Here is a 26,888-nt window from a genome sequence, read left to right as displayed (position 1 = left end):
ATGGTAAGACTCGGAGTACGTCAAAATAAGCGTTGGGGTTTGCTTGATCCAAAAAAAATACCAAAACTCGTTTGGGGAAAAAATGATTTCTGACAGGATCGAACTGCCGACGTTCCGCGCGTGTAAAAGCGGATGCCATGACCAACTAGACCAAAAACCGGAGGTTAATATTTTTGGTTTTGTGGCCTGTGCAGTCTAATGTTTAGGTCGCGTGACCATGTAATGAATCATTAGAATAAAAAAAGAAACCAGATTATTAGGGAAAAAAAAACATAGATAGAACCCCTGTTGATATATCCGGTCAAGAGATGGAACAGGAAGAATCCGTGAACAAGCGAACACGAATGCCATCCGCTCTTCTGAACAACCGAAGCCGATATCGAATCCGTTTTGCGGGTATATCATTGTCTTTAGGCCTCAAGTAGCTGAAATGTATTTCCTTAGATTTTTTTTATTTTTTTTGGAAAAAAAAAAACAGCAACAGAATAAGACATCAGACGATTGATATGATTGATTTATTGATTTTTTGGTCTTGATTCACTACCATGAGACGGCGACAAGGACAAGGACAAGATGAAGCGACGACGATCCAACTGACAGCGCCTCGAAAATCCACATCGCAACAAGTACATGATGTATTGAACGCCCCTGTAATAATTAAAAATAAAAAATAGTTAAAAAATGGGAAATTTTGCTACTGACGATATCCTGATATCCTGGCTACGGGAAGAAATATGGAAATTTAACCAAGGTAGGATAAAATAAAGGCTTGTTTTCAACCCTTCTGATTTGTGGTCTTGTCCCCCTTCATCTTCATCTCGTCTCTTAGATACTTTTTCTACTTTGCTAGGCGTGATTTTACAAGCACATAATACTAAATTACTAATTACTAAGGATAATGAGCAGAGTCTGGGCCGAAAAAGCCCTTGTCTGGAATGGGGACGATGCCTGCACCGCCAGCTCCGTCGACACCGGCAAATGAAACCGTGTTGCCCCACCAGGTGAGGTTGACGTTGGTGTATTGGAGCGCGAAGAAGATGATGATGGCACTGAGGGCAATGCCGGTGTTCATGGCCGAGCAGAAGACGTAGGTGTACTTTTCCCACCACCCGGGGAACCGCTTTCGGATGTACACGTTGAAGAAGAAGGCCAGGTAGACTCCGGACCACACGTAGGTCAGGTTGTATGGGGCGTAGTTGAGGAAGCCGTAGCAGATGATGGACGGGTTAACTTCCTTGAATCGGGCCTCCCACTTGGTAATCTCAGAGGCTCGGTCGGGGTATCGCTTCTTGAGCATTCTAGGCACGAACTTCTGGAGGAAGACAAACAGCAGGGCGATTCCAAAGCCAATGAGGAAACACCATCGCAGAATGGGGTACTGGGAGTCGAAGATCTTTTTGGGTCCCACCACAGCCCAAATGACGGAGGCGGAGAAGAAGACGGTTTCCGACGGACAGGTGAACTTTTCATGAGAAGTCTGGTACTTCACGTCACACATGTGTTCAACATCATTGAGCTGGAATTGCATGACTCCGAGGGTAACCAGACCAGCGACAATAGTGGCCAGCATTTGGACTCGGAACATTGATCTGGGAGGTAGTTTTCCGTAGTGGCCCACCTTCTGGTCTGTCAGGAAGTTTTGGCACTGGATCTGGATCTGTACAGAAAAGGCCTTGAGAATCATCATGGCAATACCCTTACCGGGCAGAGCGTAGCCCACAATGAGCTCCACCAGCACGTTAAGAGTGAATTGGATACCCGTGTAGGACATGACGATGGTAAAGGGGAATAGACAGACAAAGTTGATGAGCATGACCACCACCAGCATCCACACGGTGGCCTTGGTGTTCCAGTGCTCAATCAGAGCAATGGACATGCCAAAGGTGATGAGCAGAATCACCATGTACCACCATTGGGGCACTTCGGCGTACTTGGACATGGTTCGGCTGAAGTAGTCGTCGAACCCGTAGTAATTAGACCGTTTCCAGTGTTTGAAGCCGTCGTACAGGTCTCGCAGACTGACCTTCATGATCTCCCACTCCATTATGACCGTGTAGAAGAAAGACATGGGGTAGACAGCAAAGAAGGCTCCATAGACCACCAGGTTGGCTGCGGCGTAGTAGGGAGGCGAGTAGGCCCGGTACTTGGCCTCGTCAAACTCGTTGTTGGTCAGAATTCGAGACACGTTGAAAGGAAGACCAGTGTTGTCAAACACGTCTGCAGAGTTGATGGGAAGGTAGCCGGCGTACTGGGTGTTGGTGTACCAGACAGCCAGGATGATGAAGCCGGCGACAAACATGCCTGAGACTCCCAGAACGAGCGATGAGATTGGCATGAACATTACCGGGAAAACCGCCGCGGTGAACTGGTTCCAGTCAAACGAAGAAATGGGGTTGAAGCCCAGACCAGAGGCGCCTCCGGTGATGGCGGCCAGAACTACATTGTTTGGCGCAATCCAGGTCATCCAGTTGAAGGTGGAAATGGCCTGGAACAGGTAGTTGGGCACCCAGAATTGGATGAAGGCAATGGCAGACACCAGCAGAAAGAAGGTGTATCGAGTCATAGTCCAGCCGTTGATCTTCTCCTTTCGGTTGGGGGCAAGTAGAGCCTTGTTGACGGCCAGAGTAGGTAGCAGGGTGGGCCACATGGCCTTGGCAGGGTATACGGCGAGCTTTCGCAGGAATCCAACCATGCCAAAGCCCATAAACTGTGTCGTCAGCATCATCATTACCATATAGCCAAAGTTGAGGGCAAAGGGCTGATTGTAGAACTTGGGCAGATACTGCACAAAGATGTTGTAGTCAATATAGGGAGGCACATTGGCGACAGAGGCCATGAGCGTGGCCAGAAGCTGTTCTTTCTGGGTCCACGGGCCGGGATTTAGACTGTATCGAACTCCTCGGACTTTGAAGCCCCAATCTGGGAAAATGAACTGCCACAGACGACCCGAGGGGTACAGAAGCAACTGGATAACTGCCACAGTCAGCTGGATGGGGGGCTGACGAGGACTGAAGAACTGGTTGACAAAGGCAGCAATACCGACCCAGATGATACCAATAACGTAGCATCGAAAAGTCTCGCACTCTTCGTCTTGGTCGTCAAAGGGAGTAGTCACGGATCGGACCTGCTGGTAGGGAGACCAGTGATGGAACAGACAGGCCTGGTACTTGAGCTCTTCGAGATCCTCAGGAGGCACAGATTCATCTTCGCCCTCTTTGCCTTCTCCTATCATCTCGATCAGGTGCTGCAACACATCCTTGTGTTCGGCGGTTAAGTTGGCGTCGGAACTGTGTTGATCCCAGGCCTTTTTGACAATGGCAATGGCCTCGGCCTCGCTCATGTTCTCAAACGCCTGGGAGATGACGGTCACACTTCGAGGGTAGGTGCCGTCAACGTCCGAGGGAGGAATCAGCAGCTTCTGCGCAATCCATTCCTCGGTGTGCAGGGTGATTTCCCGCACATCGGCCGTGTCAATGTCATACTCCTTGGTGTCGAGGTCCACAGGCTTGATGTCTGTCATTGTGGGAGACTGGAGTTGAACCACACAAGAAGGACAGACTTCAGGTTATAAGTCTTCAGAGATCACCCTGATTGACATGGAAATAATATCCGACTACAAGTCCCCTAGGTAGCAGGTTCCGGAGAAGGCGGGTTTTCTTTGTTTGCAACTGCAAGCTTCAGCATCCACTGCACGGCTCGATGCACGCCAAGGGTCCCCTCCAGCAACAAACAAGGAGCAGACAGCGGTCTTGTGTGGTTTTCTTTGTGCGCTGATATCTTCATAAAGTCGACCGTGTCTCAGATTTGTATCGTTGGTGATTACAAGCAGTCAACTGCGGGTCGTGGAGTTTAAACTCTAGACGTGAATGAGGAGGTGCCAAGCCGCCAAGCAACGGACCAGCATGTAAGCGAGACTTGGCGATCATGTGCCAATACACCTGGATTTCTTGATCGTTTGGTGGAGAATGAAAACAGTCGGATTTCGATATTCCCCCCTTGCCCCGATGACAACTCCTCTCTGCAACTAGGTTCGGTCTCCACAATCTAACCCAGCTCAAACTCAAGGTAGACACTAAAGTATCCATGAGTTTCATTTGATAACCAAGAAGATAAGCCAATGTGGGGTGTTTTGGGCATATATTGATATATACTTCAATTTCAGACGTGTTTGTGTTGCATGCAAAAACCTCCTCGACACCCAGCATGTTTCATCATCCACATGAACGGTCTCTGGACTTCCCTGGCCACGCCTTAACCTCCAACGCCCACCAGATAGGCCCTCTTCAGCCGTAAACCTAGATAAGCCTCACCTGAGTCTAGGGACCGTGGCTGGCTCGCTTGGAGACACAAAGAAACGTACGAGCTCCGAAAAAAACAAACGTTTCGAGCGCCCGGTCTCGCACACCGGTTTTCTGGAGTCTTACAGCCCATCAGTGCCGTGCCATGCCATGCAGTCTTAGTCTTAGTAACACAAGGGTATGTCAAGTCAACCGGTTTGGGACACCCCACTGGCAAGGCTCAAATGTGGCTTGATCGGCACGGCGTCTAGACGGTGAGATCCGTCTCTGGGGTATGTTACCTGGGTTATGATCCGCCTATAACAGACATTGGTACTTCATGTCGATGGTTCATGTCCTATTTAGTACATTACACACTCTCGTACCTTGTTTGAGAGATGTTGACCATTCATATGAAGATATCCTAAGCGAAAAGATTCGTTTCGCAAGTCTACCATGTCTACGCAAGGACCGGTAAGAATTGAAGATGTTAGTGGACTAGTTTTGAGACTCTTGGAGAAAGGCCTTCTCTTACACTACAGCACCTGGCTCCACCACACAACACCGCCGTCAGCTACTTGTACTTGTCCTCTTCATCCTCATTAGCACCAAACTAGCAAAACCTTTCTAGTATGTGTCTCTCTTGACGCCGTTTGTGTCTCCGTTGTGACAAAGAGATAGTGCCGTGCAGTGGAGCCTACAGTAGCAAGTTCCCCTGCCAAGGCGGCTAGCTCGTTATCAGGCATTATCGGGCCATGGGTACAACCGTTGGGGGCTTGGCAGATATGGCCGTTAAGTGTTCAGATGCCAATGCACCTTGTAGACACCACCATGCGTTTCGCGGCAACAGTGCAACTGCGAGGCCGGTCTCAGCGACTTGTAGAAGCTCAGACTACTGATGCCACAAACACACACTCCAGTCGTCTTACAAGAAAGAACCCAACGATCGGGACCGTACTCCTACTGCACATACGCTATTCGGAACATGCAATGACGGAGCCGAGCAATCTTCCATATTGGTGAGAGTCGAGATGAATGACCAACCAGCTACACACTTGAACGCACGCTGAAACGCTACGTTTTCCGCTCTCCATTGCCACTTTATCTTAGTCAGAAATAAATATGCATTCATTATATCGTGTCAAAATGGCTTTCCGTTCTCGCCTCCATGTCCACCATCTACTCTTTATCCACACCCTGGATGGACGTCAGAAGTGAATCTGTAAAAACAGCCGACGTTGTGGAGACCACCTGATCCTTGGTGGTCAGAGAAACGGCCTTGGAAATGAGCTCAGACTTGGAAAAGGCATTCGCCACCTCGAGAGCAGTGGGAGGGGGACGGACCGGAGGCTCGGGAGTAGCATCCAGCTTGCCATGCACTTCTTCACCGTTGGATGCTGCTGCCGCTGCCGCTTCTGCTTGCTTGGCTCGCTTTTCGGCAATCTTTCGCCGTCGCCAGTTGTCTTCACTCAGCTGGGCCTCCATGTAGTCTCCTTCCTCGGCCAGCGAGTTTCGTCGCATGACCAGGAACCGAGATACTCGGTCGTCCTTGCCCTGTGCAAATCCGTAATTGTTTCGGGCCCAGAACAGCGAGTCTTCCAGCTTCTTGTTCTGCTCCTTAACTCGGAAATATTGGTCCTCCATCACGTCGATGATTCGTTTGATCTGCAAGTAAGTAACTACCACCGCGACCACGACCAAAGCCATGCCGATGAGGGTCGTGTTCTCGTTTTGTTTTGCCTTGCTGCTGTGGTTACGCAAATCCTCATAGTCCTGCCATCCCGAGGCGCCCCAGAACCCGTCCGATTGGGTCGAGTACCGAGGTCCATGGCCAGCTGTAGCGGTGGAGGCCTGGTTGTACAGGTTCGAAGTGGCGCCATCTTGACCGTAGGGCCCCGGACGAGCTCCCTCCCAGCCCTGGCCAAATCTGTCGTAGGCGTGTCGTCTACTGGGGTTTTTGAGAATCTCGTAGGCATTGGAGATCTTTCGGAACCGCGCATCTTTGATCTCCTTGGTCAAATCTGCGGTTTCTTCACTCGAACCATTGGAGTCGGGATGGTATTTTTTCGCCAGAATGTAGTACTCGCGCTTGAGGGCCTTTTGGTTGAGATTGTGCGGGCCCATGCCAAAGATCTCGTAGGGCGAGGGGTTGTCGTGCGCAGGATAGTCCATGCATTTTTGTGTGGAAGAAAAAGCTCGGGATCGAAGAAGCACAAAGTGCGTGTGGATATTGGGCGCCCCACCAGGTGCTTTGATTCGGTTCATGTCGTGATAAGGGTGACCACTGACTTGTATAGGTCACACGATACTGTGGCAAAAAGGCTAGTGTTTTCCCTACTATCGTTTGCTGTCTGCTGCTGGTGCTGTCGGTGTAGGTGTAGGTGATTGTGTAGGTGCGTGATGTTTCTATCGTGTCTCAGCTCGTCAAACACGCGGTTTATCGTCTCGTAGCTATCGTTGGTGTCCACTGAATGACAGAAAGAGAAGCCCTCATCTCCAAACACACCTAATAAAGGTCGTACGCTTCTTTAACCTTCACCACACACTTATTTAATGCACCCAAACCCTGCTATTTGCTCGCACAACATTCAGATTATGCACCACCACACGGCGGCCAACAAGGAAGAATACTACGTGACGTATGTTGGTAGGATGGGCGAAATCTCAGCGTCAGACTCATATCGGTTCCGATCCACTGCTCCAACAATGTCCGATAGTGTCTCCAATTTCCCCTCCCCATTCTCCAGCCACATGTCCCCAACTCTATTAGCCTCAAATCATGCACCTGTCCCGAAACTCGCCACATTTCCGTTTTGGAATTAAGGTTTCGACCAATAGGAACGCCGAACGACCTACAAACGTGGCTGAAGAATTTTCAAACCCTCAAAATTAGCTCACCAAAAGTGGCGGAGGTCAGATGGTGGAAATGAGAGCAGAAAGAAAGCATCACGTGGCGTGGGCATGATGGGCGGTCACGTGAATCAGTTGATGTGGTTGTTAAACGTTGACCGTGTATTGTGATGTCAGTTTTGTGTGGGTGAGTTGTGATGGTGTGGGTATGTTGTACAAGTAAGGGGCAAGTTCAATGCTGAGGAGTTGCTCCATCGGAACATGACACTTCTAATTTGGTCTACTTTTGGGATAAAAAGATGGCGAGAGTCTTGATTTGCTCGTCTTAATGGCAGAATTCGATTGTTGCTACATTTATCTCATCACTTATGTACATTTTCTACTACATAGTCCTATTTTACTTGACCTTATAGGCATCAAGCTGTTACTATACTCGGATTCTTTTGTTGGCATAAAACCAGAAGTAACCTCCCTAAACCGCCCGAATAACCAGATGTACTCTGAGGTGTACTCTGTATATGTACTGCACAGTATGTACTGCGCCGGTGGCTACTCGTACTCTTACCGATATCGTACCATAAAACTGTTGATAACAGCAGTGGACTAACTCGCTGTACACCCTGCTTCACGAGAAACATACGTTTTCATACTGTAGGAATGAACAGCTTCCAGGGGCTATATAGAAGATAATCTCAATACTTGTACAGCTGTTTAATCGCCTTTTTCGCCGTAATCACAAGTCCCATTCGCCTCCTCTAGACACTACCTCTCACCTCAACATCAAGCTTGTCCCCATTCACATGGTGTTCTCCTCGTGGAAGCTGGGAAAGACGGTACTTTTCGCGCTAGACTCGTTAGACGGCTTTTTCGGACATTCCGGGCATTCCGGAACTAATTTTGGTTTCTCGGGGTGTAAATATTATCTCCCTGCTGTCGTCGCCCCTATTTGAACGCCATGTCGATGTACATACGAACAAACACTCCATTGTGCCGCCGGCACCTCGAATGGATGGAAGCACAACCGGGCTGAACAAGCCAGGAGAAGAAACCGTCTAGGTCACGTGATTCGAATTTCCCACCGAGCTCGTGTTTTTCTCTCTCTCTTGGCTTACTAACAGTGCCAACTATGGCCATGCTCGCACTTGCATTCTCGTATCCGCAAGTCACAGGTCGAATCGGCCAACTCTTTTTGACTCGGCTGGAAACAGAGCTATTTTGGGAGTTTTGGATCGTCCGACTTTTGATGGATGACGGGCTTTTGGCGGCTGATTATTGGTCTCCAAGACGTTGTTGGAGCAGCCATGTGGGACAGAAGAGCCTTTTGTGCCCAACAAGTCGCCATTAACGGGTCTGTCAGCTCCCTCGTAAGGCTGGCTGGAATGTAGAGTTCCCGTTTGGGAAGGTTTCATCTAATGTACGATAGATGGAATGGACATAGAGTCTGGAATTTGGACGGCAGTTGGAGCGGGTCAAACCGTGGAGTAAATGGGAAAGGTGACAAATAAAACCAAAGACACGTGATGGTCCGCGATCACAGCCCCATATTTCCGAGTGTAACTGCCCCAAATAGCCCCATGGTGTGCTTTTCACCACTCCCCCACTCGCCCTTATCAGATCTACGGGGGCAGACGAGCTTCTGCATGTTCCAGCAGTTCGAAACCTAGAGTGGCTCTAATTCTGCGGCGGGCCCTTTTTTTGGACATGTAGTGTGAACGTGCACGTACACGTCTGTGTCCCACCACCTAATAAGGAGAACCACACACATACACGTCTATTGCTAACTTGGAGGGTTGTCAGCATCTGTCCATGGTAGCTACACAACTGCTTCGTTTCCATGGGGAACTCCCCTCCTTGCAGTTTGAAGGGTGGAGATCGAGGGTGGCAAGTGCGACCACAAGACACGGATCTCCACTTGACTCCGCGGCTCCAGACGACCCCTCACAAGCTCCAGCCGCCGCCTCACAACATTTGATAGTCTCCCGCTCTCGACCCTTGTCTTCCATCTGTCCGTCGCCGGTGCACGCCCGGCTGTCCAGACACGTTTCAGGGCTGTGGAGATGGAGCCTGTACCGACTGATTAGATCCGAGGAACAACCAACACAACAAGAGCCCCAATACGACCCCCATGGCATGCGCGCGTCGTCGGGACTCACGCTCGAGGCCGAGGCGCGCATCAGAGAACTCAAGCGGGTTCTCAACCTGCCTGAAGACAGACCTCCCGTTCTGGCCAACTACGACACAGAGGGGCCGGAACGCGGGGAGCAGGACTGGGAACACGTGTCTGATCACGACATTGAGAGTATCTTGGAAGTGGATTTGGAAAATGTCCTCGAACGTGTCACGGAGCGATATCTCGGGGGCCCGCTCGAGGAGTCGCGAATTGTTGAGCTGGAGGGTGACTTGGAGAACAACTCATCTCCCGACTCTGGAGAGGCTGCAAAAACACCGCCAACTAGGCAAGTGACCCCTAAGCCAGATCCAAAGACTCCTAAACCGACTCCAAGGACTTTGTGCACCCAAGACCACACTCCCACAACTCCCACAACTCCCTCCTCAACACGTGACAATGTTCCCAGGACACATGCGCCCAAGACGCCTCAAAGCGTACCACCTCAACGTGTCTCACCTCATCCCGTCTCTCAGTCATTAGCTCATCGCACGTCTCCCACCCAAGAACCTGTATCGGCCCTCGGCATGACACCCATGAACATTCCAAAGACACCTCTGAAAGAGTCTTCAGCTATGAGAGTGTCTTCACCCGCACAGCTGTCTCCTCTTTCGGGGATGAGACGCACCACATCTCCAGGTGGTACCCAGGCCTCGACTCCTTCAACTCCCCCTTCACAGCTTCGGGACAGCCTCAAGTCCACTCCTGTGAAAACCGTTGCTACTCCTGTGTCAGCCTACAAGGCGCCAGTGAGATCTGTTCCTTCGACGCCCCACAAGTCGCTGCCTTCACCTCCTTCTTCTCCCTTGGGCCAAGAACCGCAAGGGCCGTCTGCTTCTCCCTCCACGCCCAAACAACAGCCTCAGCCGTTGCCCATGTCTCCAGGTAGGGAGGTGCTATCTCCCGGAAACCCGTTGACGCCGGGCACAAACACAGGAACAGATGCCACTCCTTTGTCTCCCCGGACTCCGCTTTCGCCTCCGGTGGCTTTCCACAATCATCAATTGTCGCGGTCTGAGTCTCATTCAGAGCTATTGGAACACGTGGAGCGGTTCAAGTCCGGGTCCATCCGGACGCTGGAGGGGGTTCAGGCCGGACTCAACGGCCAGCCCGAGCAAACCAGTGAGCAGCAAGAGTCTGAGTTAGCGCGGGTGTTTAAGCGTATCAGAGGACGAAGGGCTGTAATCACATAGCCGTCAAGCCGGTATCATCAACAACAACGACAACTTTCGAGTACCTTCATACCATCACTATTTATACTCTTTATTTATACAGTTATTTATTTTAATGCATACTTAGATATTCATACTGCCATTGAGATCTGGCAGGGCTACAGGTACGAGTATGAGCAGAAGTACTTGTGTACCTCAAGCTACAACTTGTACAAGTAGGATACAACTTTTCCAGTCCCTCATCGACACGAGGGTATACTTGCGGAGTGGTGTGTTGAAGTCAAGTGTACATCAAGTACAGACTAATGAGTGTGCTACAGGAATGTATCAATGTCGCTACGATACCACGGGATTTCTCTGTTACTGCCGACCGCCTGCAAACGCGCTCTCGCACACACTCCCTTTACGCGCCTCGTGTAAATTCCACTGGTTACATATCCGACCGCCTACCGAACGCGTGGAGGAACTCTAACGAGTGATTTTCTGGATCTACATCGAGCAGTGGTGGGAGTGCGGGGAGACGGCCGATAGGGAGTATATATGCATGATAGCCGGGGCTAGCCGGGGCTAGCCGGGGGTCGGAGCTGGTCACGTGACGGACGCAAGATGGGCGAGGGGCAATATGCCGTGTCTGTCTGTTGGTACGTGGATTAGGTCTGTTAGCACTGCAGCGTCTTTCGGTATATATATTTTTGTCTGATCAATTGACTTTAGGCCGGTCCCAAAAAAGAAGGGCTTGGGGGAGTATCTCATGGAAGTTTAATTACAGCACCCTGGTGCGATTCCGTCGAGTGTCAGATATTTGGCAATCCAGTGAACACCAGATAACGAGGGAGTTTCGGACTCGGACGAGAATTTGGTATCAGCAACTGCACCGTCGACTTGAAGCGAGCGGCATCATATTTCGCAACCCGCGCAGCAACATTCCAGATACAAGTGCGGTAGTACTACATTACAGCTTGTACAGAGCTTGTACAGAGCCTTTCTACAGAACCATACGACAGAAGTTGCGACAGAGCCAGAGAGCTGGGCAATACACATCGAGCTCATTTACACAGAGCCAGACAGCCATACACACTTTGCGCAAGCCGTCATGCTATCACAGGCGTGGAACACGGACCAGGTGGGCCAGTGGATATCTTCGCTGGGGTTCCCGCAATACTCAAAGTCGTTCATTGACAACAACATCACCGGCGACGTGCTGGTTCACCTCGACCACGATGATATCAGCGACATTGGCGTGACGAAAATCGGTCACAGAGTGCTCATTCTCAAAAGCATATACCAGTTGAAGGAGAAGGAGGGAGGCACATACGACAAGGATGGCGACGGAGACGCCGGGGGCTACGTTCCTCCATCCATCAAAACCACCGATATAGACGACTACAACCGGCTGTTCAAGAGCTTTGAGATCCGAGATGAGCGCGTGTACCACGTGGAGCAGGAGCTCAAGAAGCTCATTGACTCTTTTAACAAGATCAGAGAAGACCTGCTTCCTCTGTTCAAGTTTGTCAAGGAAAGCAAACCGCTGCCCACTCCTGATGGAACCAACCCCATCCATGCCCATTACTTACATTCGCCAGGAACCCCCAATGACGCTGCTGCTCCAAATACAGCCGCCAAAGAGCCAGGTTCCGGGGCCAACAACCCGGGCCCTTCTATAGCCCGGAAGCTGAGCAAGTTGAACAACAAGAGTGCCCAGAAGTCGCCCACAACTCTGGAACCCGAGTCTGCAGCAACAGCGAGCTCCTCCGGAACTTCTGGACCCTCGGAACAGAAACGGCCGAATCTCTATCTCGGCTCAGTCAAGTCGTTATTGTCTCCCTCAGACTCCTCGGTGGCTGCCACTCCCGTAGTTACGCCGGGGGGCTCTACCACCCTACACTTCTCCCATCCCTACCAGAGCGGGTCTGCCGCATCGTCACAAGTCAACTTCTCCAACACATCCTTGGTTTCGCCTGGGGCCCAGCCAAGCAGCACCAACGCACAACCCACCAGCACCAGCCAACCGGTTTCTAACAGCAGCCAGTCCACCAGCACTCTGGCGACAGAACCGTTCAAGTCGTTCCGAGTGACGCTAGACGACCCCTGCTACAAGGTGCTGCCGGCAGCTCTACGACGATACAAGATCAACGGCGACTGGAAGCAGTATGCGCTGCTGGTGTGCTATGGAGACCAGGAACGGCTTCTGGGGCTTGAGGAAAAACCGCTCATCATTTTCAAAGAGCTGCAAGACGCCGGAAAACAGCCCGTCTTCATGCTACGCCATATCGAGGGCATGAAACAGACAGGCGTCGTCGTAGGTACCCCTGGAGGTGTGCTATAGGAATATATTGCATGATACTGTACGTGCGAGCTGGACGTGTACAAGAGATGTCTCTGAACTCGGCAATGTTCTAAAGTGTTGCAGCTGTATCCATATACAGTACCCATATTGGCTGTGTACAGCATGCCATGGCTTGCTATCATGAGGTAGAGAGCCATTGGTATCATAATACGAGTATTGCTTGTAATTGTATTTCCAATCATCTCCTCAACCGGTAGTTGATGTAATGAGACCACAAACGACTAGACCTTTCTATGAGCCTACAAAATTGCTTCAGACGACTCTATCCACGACTACGATATAAGTGTAAGCGTAGCAATAACCGTCTGTATAGAAGAGTCAAGTACGAGTACATGTACTTGGACTTACTTAGACGTCCACAGTCTTCAGCTACAACGCGCGTGCGTAAATACACACTTTGTAAGACACGAACGCGCTGAACGTGTTCATCTCTCATCTTCTGCTCGTGAGGAGCATTTAGGCACCCATTAGAGGAAAGAACCTATCGACAACGATACTTCCACTCGTACTAATGTTGATATCTAATATAATATTATGCTATAAATAATGCAGGGTACTCGTTTGAGCATTGTCTCGTCTTATCTTTGTATCCGTCTCCTCTGAACGATCATCCTTCTTAAACCATGAAGGACTCGCCACATCCACACTCTCCCTTGGAGTTGGGGTTTCGGAAAATGAACCGCGAAGACAGCTTGTCGTCGAGCCAGTCCATCTCGGATCCGATAATGCTAAACAGGGCCTTGGAGTCGATGAGCACTCGCACGCCGTCCTGGACAACCTCCTCGTCAAACTTGGCGGGCTTGTCCACGTAGTCAATGTGGTAGGTGAGTCCGGAACATCCTCGGTTTCTTACGCCAATTCGAATGAGCTTTGGCTCGGGCTGGTCAAGGAGGTCCTTGAGGTGCTTGACAGCTGTGGGCGAAAGAGTGATGACGGCCTTTCGGGGTCGCAACTTTCGGGTTCGCTTGGGAGCGGGGGCGGGAGCAGCAGCCTTTTCAGCGGGGGCAGCAGCCTTAGTAGGAGCAGCGGCCGGTGCGCTGGTCTTGGCGGCAGGTCGGAATGCAAAAGGAGTGGTGGCAGGTCGCGACGACTTGTCCTGTGTGTTGGGGAATTTGAATGCAAAGGGTTTGGGGGTCTCGATCTTGGACGACTTGGAAGCGGCGTCGAAACGGGGCAGCTGGTGACGGGCCCATGTGAATCCCTGGGGCTGAGACGAAGACGACTTGTTCTCGGCCTGGTTGTCGCTCTTGGACGAATGGTACGCATTCGGGTTGTTGAGCATGAACGGGGTCATGGAAGGAGTCGACCGCTCCGCCGTCTGTAGGAATCGCTTTCCAACCGTCAATTTGTTTCGTAGTGACATTGTCATATGTTGTGTGTGTAGTGTTGTTGTGTTGGCTTAGTAGCGTTGGAGGGAACCTTTGCTCTTATAAATCAAAATGTGTGGAGGTTAAATAACTTCGGGTCCGCCCCGGGGCTGCTGTTGGGACACCAAGCTTACATATGTTCGAGCTGTGATTGGCTGGGTTTAGAGTTCAGAAAGAGAGGCAATAAGGTTCCCCATAACTGGTGACGTAATGAGATGGTCATAAACCACGGAAACGTGTGCAACTGGTTTAATTGTGCGGAATTTGCAGATGGAAAAAACGTCCATATATTACTAGGCAGCTCAAAACAGCCCTAATCTGGTTTTCTGCCCCCAAAATCCCCCCCTTTACGCACCCGAAGCTTCCCACCGACAGCCAATCAGGCAACCGTTATATTTCCAAAATAAGGTTTCGGAAATGACTCTGCACTCTCGTTAACAGGCAGTTTATCTTGTGACCGCAAGGGTCTCCGGAGTGAGCCATATGGACGATATTATCGGGTGTTTGTGGTTGCAGCACCGACCTGAGTCTTTGGTCAGGGCAAATTTCCGGGTTTCCGCGGTCCAAAACTCTTGTCGGCGCCGATAAATCTGGTGGGACTTGCTCTCACATTGCCCCTGATGCATCACATGATCTCCGCCAGTAACCATCGGTGCAAACATTGTGCGGCTTAAAAGAGTCGAGGAAGACTAACCGGCAAGGTCGGGCGACTGGCAAAACCAGCTTGAGAGTGTGTATCTGCGTCGATATTGGCGCTGGAATGCCATGGAAGGCTGTGGAAACTTGATTAGTAATATGCTGACCGGGTTTTTATTACACGGACGCCCATTGGCTGAGCAAATGTTGGGGTAAGCACAAGGTACCATTGTGCGTAATCTGGCGTTAGGGTTCTGAATCCAGGGCATCAACATGGATCAAAATGTACATGATCAAAACCACTAGCAGGTAGCAGGAGTATCGTACAAGTCCGAATACGGATAGAAAAATGATACTGGAGGAGAAAAGGTTGCCTTATCCGAGTCTGCTGATTAACATCTCGCCATCGATTCGCCAAGAGTCATCCTACCCTGTGTTGGTATTATCATCGTATGTACATACATACACACATAGTTGCCATGTCTGATCTCCAGGGCAAAGTCTGAGAATCAGCAGATATGAAAAAGAAACCATGAACATCAACTTTATCTGAGCCGCACAATCGACCGGCTTTAGAAAGACCACTTCTGGAATGGAATCGGATCCTGTTGGCGTTGGGCGGGGGTGCGGAGTAGGATTCCTAATTGTAGAGCGTGGTTTGTGAATCGTTATCTTTGGTAGATCTATAAGATGAAGTGATAGATCTGATGAAGAGAATGATCTATAAGGTGTCCTGAGTGATAGATCTATAATATGCCTTGAGTGATTAGCTTGTTGCTTTAACTGCTACAGTTGTTACATGTGCCAGTACGAGTACAAGCTGTTTCCAGGGCAGTATATCGTATCAGCCTCGGTACCACGTCGGTCACTTACCAGATTGACCGTTTTTGCGAGTGCTCCTACTTGCATTGTATGTACTGTCTAGAAAAGTAGCAGCAATAGAAGCACATCTCAAGACATGTTACCAGCGTCCATAACTAAGAGGACATGTTGAGCCCTTCATCTCAGCTCTCAATATATAATACCCGATCTTGGAGTTGGCGGACTTCCGGAATAGTTATTGCTTTTTCCTCCGAAAGGCTCCCTTTGGTGTCCCATACTTCACCGTGGTTTTGGCAGTAGCTTCCGACAGGGACCCGTTCTTTGTCGGGAAAGAATCTGTAATTAACGCTTGAACGTGCCCATCATCGCTATCACACTTCTAGAACAGCCAGAATAAAAGCTCGACGCCCATCAATTCAAGTCGTGCACGGTACTGCTTCCTTCTTATAGTCCTCATCCCATCACAGTTACATGCCGTATGTACTTGTATCTCTCTTCAGCCTCAGTGCACTCCAGGAAGACCAGAAACTGTTCTAAAGCTCTAGTACAGCACTCAGTGGGGCCCTTTAGTGGTCTCTGGTGTCCAGCACCTATACCGGCATGCCATTGTTCATACAGTCAACCTCAACGCTCGTAAATCATTATGCATTCAGAATAATTACAGTGACATGTCTACTCCAGAGGAGCAGTCTCCTTGAGCAACCACTCCTTGACCTCGCCCTCAACCAGAGGTCCAACCTCGTTCCGCACAACCTGGTGGTAGTGGTTGACCCACTTCTTCTCCGAGTCCTCCAGCATAGAAACGTCAATCAGCTTGTGGCACAGAGGCACCCGGGTGATGGTCTCAAAGCCCAGATACTTCTTACCTCCAAAGTTTTCCTGGGTCTTCTTTTCCTTGCAGATCAGAACAGACTCGATTCGAATACCGTACTCGCCGTCCTTGTAGTAACCAGGCTCGTTGGACACCACATTTCCAATCTCCATGGGGAAGTCTCTGTAGGCGGGTCGGAAGCCGATTCCGAAGGGGCCCTCGTGCACGTTGAGGAAGGCGCCAATACCGTGGCCTGTGCCGTGTCGGTAGTCCAGACCGTACTTCCACAGGAACTGACGGGCCAAAATGTCGAGAGCAAAACCGGTGGTGCCCTCGGGGAACACCGACTCGGCCAGAGCAATGTGGCCCTTGAGAACCAACGTGTTTGAGGTTCGCTCCTCGTCGCTGGGGCTGCCGAAGTGCCACGTTCGAGTGGTGTCTGTGGTTCCTTCAAGAAACTGGGAGCCCGTATCGGACAAGTATACCTTGGATGGGTCGAGAATGGCAGCCTTGGGCTTCTCGGGAGCGTAGTGGATGATGGCAGCGTTGGGACCCACAGAAGAAATGGACTCAAACGAAAGACCCACAAAGTTGGGCTGCTTCTCCCGGAATTCCACCAGCTTGGATGCAGCGTCCACCTCGTCCAGCTTGTCGGGGTTGCCGGCATCGTAGACACCCTCCAACCAGCAGAAGAACTCGCACAGAGCAGCTCCGTCCTTGAGATGGGCTGCCCGGGCTCCCTCCTGCTCAGTCTTGTTCTTGACAGCCTTGGCCTTGAGAACGGGACTAGTTATTTGGGTGTAAGTCTTGTTTTCGTTCTTGAAGCCGCCGAGACACTCGACCAGAGCCCAGGACGAGTTCTTGGGCACAAACACAAGTTTGTCGTGCTGGGCAGCCTCTCCGAGCTTCTTGAAGTCGGCGAAAACATCGTCATAGGGCCGGAGATCAATCAGACCGTCCAGGTGCTTCTCGCAGGCCTCGGTGATCTTCTTGGAGTCACAGTACAAAGTGGTGTAGTTGGGGGTGACAATGACGTAGCCAAAGAAGACCGGGTTGTAGGGAATGTCAGATCCTCGCAGGTTGAGAAGCCAGGCAATCTCGTCGAGTGCAGAAATGATGATGGCAGAGCCGCCAGACTCTCGCATCTTGACTCGCAGCTCCTCCAGCTTCAGATCAAAGGGCTTGCCAGTGTACTTCACGTCCAGAGGGAAAGCTGGATCTCCGGGTCTACAGGGCTGAGTATCGAGCTTGGACCACACGGCGTCGACGAGGTTGTCGTGGAGGCCGACGAGTTTGACTGAAGAAGCATTTTTCTCATCTGCCTGGACTCCAGCCTCCTCGATCTTGAGAGCCAGCTTCTTGGTGATATCCTCGGCCTCAACAGCACTGACAAGACGAGAATCGACTCCAATGTCGACTCCGTGTTTGATAGCGTAGTCAATTGCGTACTCCTGCCATGTGGGCACGCCCTTTACGCCCTGCTTGAGCAGGTTCCAGTACTTCTTGTCCAGCTGCTCGTCTGCCTGCAGAAAGTACCGTCCATCGGTAGCCAGGGCAGCTGTGTCGGAGGTGATAACGGCGGTTCCGGCCGATCCGGTGAAGCCCGAAATGTAGGCCCGTCGCTGGTCGCACACAGAGGTGTACTCGCTCTGATGGGCGTCTTCGGAGGGCACGATGTACACTCCCAGACCCTTGGAGGCCATCAGCTGTCTCAATAATGCCAGCTTTTCGCCGGAAGAAGCGGTCATGGTGAAGTCGGTGTGGAAAGAACGGGTTCGGGTGAGAAACGAGAGCTGAGGAAGTCGCAATCGTAGCATTGACAAAATGTGGGGGTGGGGGGTGGGAGATATATAGCGTGACGATTGTTTCGAACTTTATTCACCCATTTGGAGGCTTGACAAACGCCATAAAATCGGTATTACTGGGTAGGTGCGAGCGTGTAGAGTACGGAAATCAACTCCAAATGCTATTTTATTGTATATTTGCCCTTTTCCCCCATCTCATACCCTCCAGTGCCGTCTCTATAGCCTGCATGCTAAATCCCTAGCTTCGGCTACCGATGCGTTATCAAAGACAGCCACGGAGACCTCCAAAGATTGCTGTGAAAGACAAGGACCTTAAGAGATGGCTCCAGACGAGTTACATAGGTGCCAGAAACCCAGAACCCCAGCCACCATATCTCCACCACACCTTGATCACGTGATAAAGACTCCAACTCCCTGTTACCTTCCTGCTATATTATGCATGGTTGGGGCCATATAAGACAAAACAACAGGTCTTGACACGTCTGTTGAGCTCCTCGAAACTTAGCTAAGAGGCTTTGGAGAACTTCTGGACTCGCTACATGTCGTTTGTACTCCTAGTGTGCGGCGCCAGGCCCTCTGGGTGGCACTTGGATCTCCTCATTGTACCTCTATAGAGCCTCTTGCCGGGCTAATTGATGTGCATACGGCACTGGACGTGGCCACGGGAGACAGAGGAGACGACAGACGAAGAACAAGGGTGTGAAAGAGCCAAAGGGGGATAATTGAGGGTTTCAGACTGGCTATTTCATGTGGTAACGTGACTCCATAGCGGCATTTACCGCTTACGTAACCCTTGAGCTCATCAACCTCCAAAAAACGACCCACCTTGTTGTTTATCCGGTGATCCGGAAAAAGTTGCGTGACGTCATGCAACCTTGTGTGAAGAGCCGTATGAGGGGTGTTGAAGAGGTTGAAGAGGGGTTGCTTAGTAATTGCCAGGATGTGGGCCATTTAGTGAAGGGCTGGGGGTTGTCTGGTGTGTGTGGATGCCCTTGGATGGGCTTTGGATGAGGTTTCCGAACTACAGTCTTGTGCTTGCAATAGGCGTCAGCTAAAGCCTGGAGAAAGCCAACTAAACATTTGTGCAAGCCAACTAAAGGTTAGAACAGATAGATGGGGTGGTGATACAGACGAGGGAAGAGAATGCTGACAGAATATGTTTCGAGAGACGCACCGCCAATCACATAATCGAAAGATAGACGGGCGAACAGCGACGCAGCCATCATATACATGACATGTTCAATATTAGTCCAGATATGTCATGTGGAAAGATCGACAAGGCGGTTCTTGAAAAATCTTGTACGCAATGAAATATTGGTGTTTTCATGAATCCGGCTCTATCAATCTAAATAACACAGGCCAAATATACTTGTCAAATCATCCAAATCTCTGAAACATCTCTATTCGTCAACATATGATCATATAAAAATCCCGGCACGTGACCTATCTGGCCCAATATTATGGCCCAAACAAAATATATCGCAATGGTTGCGGCCATATCCTGGTGAAAATACGGCTTCCCGTCCGATCAGCCATAAGTCAAGCCACCAGAGAGCCTAGTTATATTGTGTAGTGGGGAGACCATACGAGAATCCTGGGTGCTGCAATCTTTTTTATATCTTTTTCCAAAAATTCTGCCCAAATAAAAGGTAGGATCCACCTTAACTCTATGCCAAGTAATATCAATCATTAACTGAAGTAAAATGTATTGCTACCTCAACAGCATATCTCTTAGGGAAAAGACGCCTTCTACGTATTTTTTCGATCGCCACATGTTCGACAGACACGACAGTCCCCAATCACGCTATCCACAATCTCCCTACACTCTCACTCCCTTCATCTCGTTATTCCCTAACCCCGATGTGAGGTTATCAAGCTCACACTGCATATGGCACATCCCTGCTTCGAACAGTACACACACATCACCATGTCGAGTCGTCCGGAAAACCTGGTGATTGTCAACGCGAATGCGGCCAGTGGGCGATCAAACACCATGGATGCCAAGAAACGCGTCTTAAAGCCACTTCCGCCAGTCTCGTCGTTCAAGTACAACTCCATTCTGGCGACATGTGAAACCGAGGCCCAGGACGTGACCGACTGTCTGCAACACATTGCTGCAAAGTACCAGCATGATCTGTCATGCGAGGTGGACGAGGTGAAGAGGGCACAGGTCGAGCTGATTCGCCGAATGGGCGAAATTGACTCGCTTTTGGTCAACACGTCCACGCAGATCAACATCAACATCCAGCAGTTCAGGACCTCCAAGAACACCCTCAAGTCGGTGGAAAACATTTCAACACAATGCGAACAGACCTACCATCGTTTGGACTCGATCATCAACCACCTGTTTTCGATCGAAGAAAAGCTACCTTCTTACGAGCGTCTAGGCCTGGAAAAGAGCCCCCATAAACAACATTACCCTGTGCTACATGAATGGATGAGAGCAAATGACAGAGGCCCTTCTGCATCACCTTCTTCTCCACCAGGAGACCAACAACAAGACATAACTAACCATCCATACCCCTCGCGTGACCCAAACAAAAGCACAGACTCAATCTCTTCCCAGGTACCACTTTCAAAACTGCAAGAGAGATCGCTACAAACAGTCCGATCACGCGACTCGACCTCTTCAGACCGACCGCCGCTATCAAAACAGTCGTCACGTGAGTTCCTGCGTCCTGCCAGCAGCCAATCACGTGAATCACGTGAGTCTCTACGATCTCTGCGAGACAACAGACGTGCTCTCAACACCAAAACATACCCCTCTCTCTACCCTCGGCCAATGATGTCGCTCATGTCTTCCACCAGCAATGTGTCTACTACCATGAGTCCCATCGAGCCTCAGACGCTGTTTGAAGAGGCTGTGGCCACCACTCGAGCTCCTAGACGCATGGTTTCAATGCAGAGCATTCAGAGTATGCAAAGTCTCAACTCCGGACAGTTGCCTCTCATGGAGGCAGACTCTGCGTCTACGGTTTCGCGTGCTGCTACCATCAAATCCTCCTTTTCTTTCCGAGGAATCGCAGACTTCCTCAAGGGCTCGCCCAAGAAGAAAATGTCTGCCGAGCAGAGACTCAGAGGGTTTCTCTAATATTTATTGTAACGACCTATGTAATAATACAAGCCCATATGACTACTTTTTCATCGCCACCAGAGTGCCAACAGCAGGGTTAGGACACGCAAACGAGTCACCAGTTTTGGCATAGACCTGTTGACCACCCCGGATAGGTTCATTGGGGTTGGGGCAGCTGTAGAAGATGCTCTCGCCGTTGTTCTGAACAGTCAGCTGGTTTCCTTCGCCAACAAAAGTCCAGGTCCCTTTTCGTCCGTCCTGGGAGACAGTAGGGGCAGCAACATCACTGACTAGAAGTTTTCCGTCGCATTCAGAGTATAGTTCTCGGGGCTCGTTGTTGAAACCAGGAGAAATGACGTTGACAAAGTTGCCAGAAAAAGTCACCTCAAAGTCGGAAAATCCTTGACTAAGACCGTAGACGATTTGGTCCCTTCGGATCTGAAGCGTCTGAGACTGACTAGCTCCAGGAAGAAGCAGACCAAGAGTGTAGCTCAAAGAAGGAGTTGAGGAGCCACAGGCCACGGGAGGGGTACCGGCAAGAGCCAAGGTTGAGATGAGAGAAATGTAAAGAAGTTGTTTGATCATTGTCGTCGGTGGAGTTACATCCAAGACATGGTCTTCCTCACATCTATATATAATCCTTCTCTCCAACTCAGCTGAGAAGGTGTTAAAGCCGAAGATACCAAAGCCCGTGGAACCATACTGTGTACATCTGTATAAGGCAAGTATAGAACAAAAAGTCCAAGGACATGCTCTCTTCGTGCGGAACTTGACTATTATAACTGCCTATCTGAGTATGCAGAGGGGCTCCGTGGAGGTGTTGAGAGTGTGGGACGATGTAGTTTTAAGGCGCAAGATATATGGCTTTAATCAATAGTAATAATAGAGAGGTTTACAGTCTTTGCTACTACGAGTATGACTAAGATAGATTTTTGTCTGGTGGAGCGCAGAAATCTGGTGTTATAGAGATTCGAGCTGAATACGACATTGAGTATATCATACAAACAATGAGACAGTAAAGAAGGGGACTTGAAAGTAGCAATGATTGAGGCCTTAATTATAACATCAAGTCACTTCAATGCTCACAAGAAAGGTTTTACAGACGTCATCCATCATCTTGCGAAGCAACCACAAGTTCGAAATGTTTAGACTTCCCCGAAACCGATTAAAGACAGTCAGACTGAGCTAAAAAGTAGGTTCAATAGAATATGGAGCATTAATGGATCTTTTGAATATCTCAAAATAACAATTGAACACATTTCCCGGGAAATAAGACATTTTTAAAAATATATAGCTCCAACGCTTTTTTTACTAACAAGTCCCTGAGGACGTGGCGTAATGGTAGCGCATTGGATTTCGGTTCTTCTGAACGACGTCCTCCAAAGGCTGCGGGTTCGAGTCCTGTCGTCCTCTCTTTTTGTCAGTGTTTTGTTACTAACTTTTCAATGAACAGGAACGTGGTCGCGTTGATGCTTGTTACAGCGCAGTATCACGATTTTTTTTTTCTCTCCTTCTTTCTGTTGTTCATCAATCGTAATTCGTTATATATTACATACACTGGTTATTGCCCGTTCGTGGCTGCTCTGGACTTTTCCTCTTCGGCCGTCTCTTTGGCTTCCTCCTCATTTTCTTCACTGAAGGCTTTATCACAGATACCTGCAAAGATCTTGGCCATGTCGGTCTCACCGTAAATCTCCTGGAGTCCACCTTTGGCGTTCTCCACCATGAGAACAAACTTGGGGTCGATGGGGACCGTGCCCAGAAACTTGCACTCGTACTGCTTAGCCAGGTTCTCTCCTCCTCCCTTGGAGAAGATGTTCTGGCACTCGGAACAATGAGGACAGACATATCCACTCATGTTCTCGATGATTCCAAGAATAGGGAAGCCAATCTTCTTACAGAAAGACAGCTCCTTTCGCACATCTGCCAGTGCTACACCCTGGGGAGTCGTGACAATCACTGCTCCCAGAATCTGGTCGCAGAATCTGAGCTCTTCGGCAATAGAAATGTGTTCATCTGACGTTCCGGGAGGGGTATCAATGAGTAGGTAATCCAGTTCTCCCCAAACCACGTCTCGGATGAACTGTCGAATCATGGCTGTCTTTCTGGGACCTCTCCAAACAACAGAGTCTCCTCTAGAGCTCAACAAGAAGCCGAGGGACATGAGACATAGATTCCTGGAGGCGTCGGTGTAGACTGGAACCCAGCCTGCCGACGACTGGTAGACCTGTTTGTCTTCCATTCCAAAGAACCGAGGAATGGAAGGTCCTGTAAGATCAATGTCCAGCACTCCGACCTTTTTCCCTTGTGCTGCTAGCGTGAGAGCCAGCTGTGTCGTGACTGAGGACTTGCCGACTCCTCCCTTACCAGACAGAACCAAGACGATGTTCTTGACTCCAGCCAGCGACGGAGAAGACTGGGTGGCGGTAGAGTACATTTGAGCCATGCTGGATGTGTGTCAAGGGCTTATCTGTGTTGATCTCGTGTTTTCTGCAGGTGATACCGAAAAGTGGAGGTTGTAAATCGGTTTGGCGGTTGTTGAAAAGTGATATTCCACCGTTAAAGATCTGGCTCGGGGTCGTTTCAGGGTTGATATATGAGGGGTGACGAATGTCTATGCTTGGTAATTATGCAGGCTGAACACTGACTAAGACTACAGAAGAAAGTTATCTGATTAGCTCAAGTCATGTGATACCAGGTTGAGCATCTAACAAAACGAGGGAGTGTTCATAAAGCAGCTTCTAAGAGAGATTACGAGCTGGTTTTCGGGCAGAAAGTTACTCCCCACCACTAAACCACCCTGTCCAAATTGCTAATCACTACCATCCGTTTAGCACCACTTTTTCTGTACCCTGCCAACTTGACTGCAAAGTTTCATATTCGACCTTCGATGACTAATCTCGAAATCTGAGTGGCCAACGACGAGGGAAAAAAGCTGGTTTTTTTTGACTCAAACGACGATACAAGAGTTCCCTCAACAAAACAGAACCCCAACACCAAGAGGACCTGCTTTAGCCGGTCTAAATCACGTGGTTTGATCTATTTTTTTTTAAAATTGGCACCTGGTTTATGCACCACGTGGGAGACCTCCTTGGTCAGAACATCACCAGAATTTCGACCGTGCCAACTACCAGCCAGCACATGGAATACAGCACCATCGACCACGATCTCACGCGGGAGGACTACGTGGCGCTCGCAGAACACCAGTCGTCCACCCCGGCGTCTTTCTCGCTGGAAGACAATGTCGTCTGCTACTTTGAAGGAACTGTCAATGTCCAACTGCTATCAGAAGATGGAAAGGGAGACCAGACGGCGTACCAGCAGGGAAAGATCTACGTGCTGACCAGTCATGTGACTCTGTGGTTCGCGCAGACCTCTTCGGGTGTCAACATTCCGTACCAGAAAATTTTACTCCATGCCACACAACAGGGATCTGACGGCCACCAGCAGATCTATCTACAGCTCGAAGACTCGCCATTGAGTTTAGTCGGTCCTTTTGCGGGCGAAAGCCAGGAGTCGTTCAGTGAGGTGATTATCTCCACTCAACCGGACACTCTGATTGACACTCTGTTTGCTTCTCTTTCTACCTGTGCAGCTCTCCATCCAGATCCTTCAGACTCTGATAACGACATGGGACAGCTTCAACCTGCCCTGGAGACGCACGCGGAGGAGATGGAGCCCGATGGAGACTTGGGCGAGGAGGGGGTGGGAGGCTGGATTGCCCATGAAAAGATCCAGACCGATTCAATGGACAATGCGTCTTTGGAGGTGATTCTAGAAAACGAGGTACGTGCCGGCATTGTCCGACCCCGAGAGGGCTCCGAGGAGCTGGCCGAAAAGTGGAGGAAGGTGGAGTGATGGGTATCAGGAATGCCTCGGAAATCAACTACTAACTGTACTATACCTTTCAACAGGGAATTAATAGAATTAGACACATTTGGAGTGGGGAATGGAGAACGTATTGCACTTCCGGTATCGTCTATACAACAAGTGCGACTGTAGCTACAGATTGTGAGTCAACCATGTGTCGTAGAGCCGTATAGAATACGACATTGTTCAGTATACGACTACGGCTGTTTACTTGTACTAATTAGTGAGCAACAAAGAATGAATGACATTAGAGATGGTCCAGCCATGTATATAAATAGAAGAATGCGGAGAGTGCGGTCGTTAGACAAAGAGGGTATAAATAAAAAAAGGGACGCCAGTCAGCGTGATTTGAAACAGACAAAAATAAATAGGAAAGCAAAGCGTGACGGGATCCATCGGGATCCGAACAGAGAGAGGGCCAAAGTTGAGACGGGGTGTTTGTGTGTCAGAGATGCCCGCTTGTATGATGTAGGATTGACGCATTAGGAAACTGGGCTAGTCACGGTGAAACAATGGTTCAGGCACAGTCTTGTCTGAAGTTTGGTGGGCCGTCTTCCGTCTCCATTGTGCTGCAAGTTGACAGTGCCGGATCGAGACATACGACATGTTCGGTTACGACGTTGCAGAAAGCGAGCGATGCTGCTACTTGTAGTGCGAAAGAGAAGGGTGGTGCACTGTGGGATCGAACCGGTCTGACTATAGACAGTAGTTAGCGCGTGTTGAAAAAGTGTGTGTGTTTGCGTTGGTGGTGTTGGTGTTGGTGAGGTGTTTAGTGGTCTGGTGGGTCAATTCACGTCGTTAGACGCTGTAGTACTCCACTACGCTGAGAGCGTCCTCGTACATTTTGCTCATGCGTCGCTGCTCCTCCTCCGACAGAGTGGACCAGAAATCGTGATGGCCAAAGTCACCTGAAGAGCTGAGATAGTCGCTGCTGATGTCGGACTGGTCGGAACGTGATAGGGGCATTTCGCGCGAGTCCACGAGATCGTCGCGCGAGCCGGCGCCTCCCCGGCCTCGTAGAATCGTCACTGCTCGCATATTGGGCATGGAAAAGCTGCCGCGGAGCTTTCGTGGAGCCACCTCTTCAAACTGGGGCTTTTTGCGGCGAAGGAAAAACGATTTGAGCGACATTCTCCACAATCAGAAAAGGGCGGGTGTGAAAAGCGGTGAGAGTCGGATGCCGGTTGCAAACTGGAGACTCAAATATAACTACATTGCAGACGCCATGGCACTGCCTATATGTGTCTTTTGAGAGCATATGAGAGAGTTCTTGGTGTCTCGGAGGTGGAGAAGCCCATTTAAGTCACAGAACCACATTACCGCATCAAGTAGTGGGCCGAATTGGATGAAAGTAGCATAAATCGATTCGGAATTGTGTGTATAATATAATGAATTTCTGAAAATACACAAATTCGTTCCCCATCAGCCAAAACACCCCGGTACCAGTTATCCGAGCACCTCTTGACTCAAAAATAACTTAAATGCGTACCCGTGAGTATAAAAAATTAGGCTCCAGCAATGTTGATGTTTAGCCCAGAACAGTAAAGATGGGGAACCTGATTTATGGATCTTTCGAATACGAGGAAAAATCCGCAAAAACCATGGTAATTTCTCCCGTCGTGACATGTATTTACCAACACTTCTCTCCTGCCCTTCGGAAATGCCCTCCATCTCAGAAACGTCGCTGAAAC

The 26,888-nt window shown here is 49.9% G+C and overlaps 11 protein-coding genes and 3 non-coding genes across 14 annotated transcripts; 6 read left to right on the top strand and 8 right to left on the bottom strand.

Annotated features, from left to right (window-relative positions):
• Positions 1 to 83: 83 nt before the first annotated feature.
• On the bottom strand, positions 84 to 159 carry YALI1_E23102r. The gene has a single exon. It is a non-coding gene; the product is annotated as a tRNA-Val (tRNA).
• Positions 160 to 889: 730 nt separating this feature from the next.
• On the bottom strand, positions 890 to 3,520 carry YALI1_E23068g (uncharacterized protein; the record flags this gene model as incomplete). The annotated part of the gene is made up of 1 exon (XM_504140.3): positions 890 to 3,520. One exon carries the CDS (start codon positions 3,518 to 3,520, stop codon positions 890 to 892), a length of 2,631 nt encoding a protein of 876 aa, XP_504140.1.
• Positions 3,521 to 5,456: 1,936 nt separating this feature from the next.
• On the bottom strand, positions 5,457 to 6,542 carry YALI1_E23038g (uncharacterized protein; the record flags this gene model as incomplete). Its single annotated transcript, XM_504139.3, has 1 exon — positions 5,457 to 6,542. The coding sequence occupies one exon, from the start codon at positions 6,540 to 6,542 to the stop codon at positions 5,457 to 5,459; it is 1,086 nt and encodes a 361-aa protein (XP_504139.2).
• Positions 6,543 to 8,933: 2,391 nt separating this feature from the next.
• Positions 8,934 to 10,487, top strand: YALI1_E23014g (uncharacterized protein; the record flags this gene model as incomplete). Its single annotated transcript, XM_504138.3, has 1 exon — positions 8,934 to 10,487. The coding sequence occupies one exon, from the start codon at positions 8,934 to 8,936 to the stop codon at positions 10,485 to 10,487; it is 1,554 nt and encodes a 517-aa protein (XP_504138.3).
• A 1,072-nt stretch (positions 10,488 to 11,559) lies between these two features.
• YALI1_E22988g (uncharacterized protein) lies at positions 11,560 to 12,792 on the top strand (the record flags this gene model as incomplete). The annotated part of the gene is made up of 1 exon (XM_504137.3): positions 11,560 to 12,792. One exon carries the CDS (start codon positions 11,560 to 11,562, stop codon positions 12,790 to 12,792), a length of 1,233 nt encoding a protein of 410 aa, XP_504137.3.
• Positions 12,793 to 13,429: 637 nt separating this feature from the next.
• Positions 13,430 to 14,182, bottom strand: YALI1_E22961g (uncharacterized protein; the record flags this gene model as incomplete). The annotated part of the gene is made up of 1 exon (XM_504136.3): positions 13,430 to 14,182. The coding sequence occupies one exon, from the start codon at positions 14,180 to 14,182 to the stop codon at positions 13,430 to 13,432; it is 753 nt and encodes a 250-aa protein (XP_504136.2).
• A 2,128-nt stretch (positions 14,183 to 16,310) lies between these two features.
• On the bottom strand, positions 16,311 to 18,266 carry YALI1_E22921g (uncharacterized protein; the record flags this gene model as incomplete). The annotated part of the gene is made up of 1 exon (XM_504135.2): positions 16,311 to 18,266. One exon carries the CDS (start codon positions 18,264 to 18,266, stop codon positions 16,311 to 16,313), a length of 1,956 nt encoding a protein of 651 aa, XP_504135.1.
• A 1,474-nt stretch (positions 18,267 to 19,740) lies between these two features.
• On the top strand, positions 19,741 to 19,863 carry YALI1_E22906r. Its single transcript, XR_002432137.3, has one exon. It is a non-coding gene; the product is annotated as a 5S ribosomal RNA (ribosomal RNA).
• A 279-nt stretch (positions 19,864 to 20,142) lies between these two features.
• YALI1_E22902g (uncharacterized protein) lies at positions 20,143 to 21,345 on the top strand (the record flags this gene model as incomplete). The annotated part of the gene is made up of 1 exon (XM_504134.3): positions 20,143 to 21,345. One exon carries the CDS (start codon positions 20,143 to 20,145, stop codon positions 21,343 to 21,345), a length of 1,203 nt encoding a protein of 400 aa, XP_504134.3.
• Positions 21,346 to 21,387: 42 nt separating this feature from the next.
• Positions 21,388 to 21,912, bottom strand: YALI1_E22884g (uncharacterized protein; the record flags this gene model as incomplete). Its single annotated transcript, XM_504133.3, has 1 exon — positions 21,388 to 21,912. One exon carries the CDS (start codon positions 21,910 to 21,912, stop codon positions 21,388 to 21,390), a length of 525 nt encoding a protein of 174 aa, XP_504133.2.
• Positions 21,913 to 22,651: 739 nt separating this feature from the next.
• YALI1_E22877r lies at positions 22,652 to 22,740 on the top strand. The gene has a single exon. It is a non-coding gene; the product is annotated as a tRNA-Arg (tRNA).
• A 148-nt stretch (positions 22,741 to 22,888) lies between these two features.
• Positions 22,889 to 23,773, bottom strand: YALI1_E22865g (uncharacterized protein; the record flags this gene model as incomplete). Its single annotated transcript, XM_504132.2, has 1 exon — positions 22,889 to 23,773. The coding sequence occupies one exon, from the start codon at positions 23,771 to 23,773 to the stop codon at positions 22,889 to 22,891; it is 885 nt and encodes a 294-aa protein (XP_504132.2).
• A 623-nt stretch (positions 23,774 to 24,396) lies between these two features.
• Positions 24,397 to 25,185, top strand: YALI1_E22859g (uncharacterized protein; the record flags this gene model as incomplete). Its single annotated transcript, XM_504131.3, has 1 exon — positions 24,397 to 25,185. One exon carries the CDS (start codon positions 24,397 to 24,399, stop codon positions 25,183 to 25,185), a length of 789 nt encoding a protein of 262 aa, XP_504131.3.
• An 810-nt stretch (positions 25,186 to 25,995) lies between these two features.
• Positions 25,996 to 26,328, bottom strand: YALI1_E22840g (uncharacterized protein; the record flags this gene model as incomplete). The annotated part of the gene is made up of 1 exon (XM_504130.3): positions 25,996 to 26,328. One exon carries the CDS (start codon positions 26,326 to 26,328, stop codon positions 25,996 to 25,998), a length of 333 nt encoding a protein of 110 aa, XP_504130.2.
• Between the last annotated feature and the right edge of the window lie 560 nt (positions 26,329 to 26,888).

This window comes from Yarrowia lipolytica, chromosome 1E (assembly GCF_001761485.1).
Source record: "Yarrowia lipolytica chromosome 1E, complete sequence".
NCBI lineage: Eukaryota > Fungi > Ascomycota > Dipodascomycetes > Dipodascales > Yarrowia > Yarrowia lipolytica.
Note: the sequence above shows the minus strand (reverse complement) of the source record. Positions and strands in the feature narration are given on the sequence as shown.